Genomic DNA, 1,054 nt, shown 5'->3' on the forward strand with positions numbered 1-1,054 from the left:
AGTGCTCCCCAGTGCCCTCCCAGTGCTCCCAGTTCCGCTCCCGTGCCCTCCCAATCCATCCCAATGCTCCCACTTCCTCTTCAGTGCCCGCCCAGTCCCTCCCAGTCCCCTATAACCCCCTCCCAGTCCCCTCCCAGTTCCCTCCCAGTCTCCTCCCAGTCCCCCATAACCCCCTCCCAGTCCATCCCAGTGCTCCCAATACCACTCCAGTCTCCTCCCAATGCCCCCATAATCCCCTCCCAGTCCCTCCCAGTGCTCCCAGTACCAGGATCTCCTCCCCGCAGTCGTATTTCTGCTCGATCTCCCGGCCCAGTTCCCCCTCCGGCAGCCTCAGGTCCTCCCGCACCTCCCCGCTGTCCTGGAGCAGCGACAGGTACCCGTCCTGGATCCCGATGAGCTGCAGGTGAGACACGTCAGGGACAGGTGAGGGACAGGTGAGACCCCCAGGTAACCCATCAGCACCCACAGGGACCCATCAGCACCCACAGGTAACCCATAAACCCCCAGGGACCCGTCCTGGATCCCCATGAGCTGCACAGGTGAGACAGGTGAAGGACAGGTGAGACCCCCAGGGACCCGTCAGCACCCACAGGGACCCATCCTGGATCCCCAGGAGCTGGGTGGGGGACAGGTGAGGGACAGGTGAGACCCCCAGGGACCCGTCCTGGATCCTGATGAGCTGTGGGTGAGACAGGTGAGGGACAGGTGAGGGACAGGTGAGACCCCCAGGGACCCATCAGCACCCCCAGGGACCCGTCCTGGATCCCCATGAGCTGCACAGGTGAGCTCAGGTGAGACCCCCAGATGAAACCCTCAGGTAACCCATAAACGCCCCAGATACCCGTCCTGGATTCCCAGGAGCTGTGGGTGAGACCCCCAGGTGAGAGGCACAGGTGAGACCCCCAGGTAACCCATATCAGCACCCCCAGGGACCCGTCCTGGATCCCCATGAGCTGCACAGGTGAGCTCAGGTGAGAGCCCCAGATGAGACCCTCAGGTAACCCATAAACGCCCCAGATACCCGTCCTGGATTCCCAGGAGCTGTGGGTGAGAC

At 63.5% G+C, this 1,054-nt stretch overlaps 1 protein-coding gene and 1 long non-coding RNA gene across 3 annotated transcripts in view; one reads left to right on the top strand and one right to left on the bottom strand.

The window, feature by feature from the left end:
* Window positions 1-142: 142 nt before the first annotated feature.
* LOC103619631 (eukaryotic translation initiation factor 5A-1) overlaps window positions 143-1,054 on the bottom strand; it is a gene marked incomplete at its 3' end in the record, with an annotated part of 5,103 nt that continues 4,191 nt past the window's right edge. Inside the window, exon 2 of the mRNA XM_017740085.1 lies at window positions 143-397. Coding sequence (XP_017595574.1) covers window positions 143-397 — 255 coding nt within the window. The remainder of the gene's footprint in view (window positions 398-1,054) is intronic.
* The window catches only part of LOC108448124, a 2,362-nt gene continuing 1,724 nt past the window's right edge, over window positions 417-1,054 (top strand). The window contains exons 1-3 of one of the 2 annotated variants that reach the window (XR_001863907.1): window positions 417-488; window positions 656-716; window positions 894-971. This is a non-coding gene — a long non-coding RNA (uncharacterized LOC108448124). Of the gene's footprint in view, window positions 489-655; window positions 717-828; window positions 972-1,054 lie in introns of those variants that run through there. The other variant, XR_001863906.1, reaches the window with a different exon arrangement.

Source organism: Corvus brachyrhynchos, unplaced genomic scaffold (assembly GCF_000691975.1).
Source record: "Corvus brachyrhynchos isolate BGI_N302 unplaced genomic scaffold, ASM69197v1 scaffold2147, whole genome shotgun sequence".
NCBI classification, from domain to species: Eukaryota; Metazoa; Chordata; class Aves; order Passeriformes; family Corvidae; genus Corvus; species Corvus brachyrhynchos.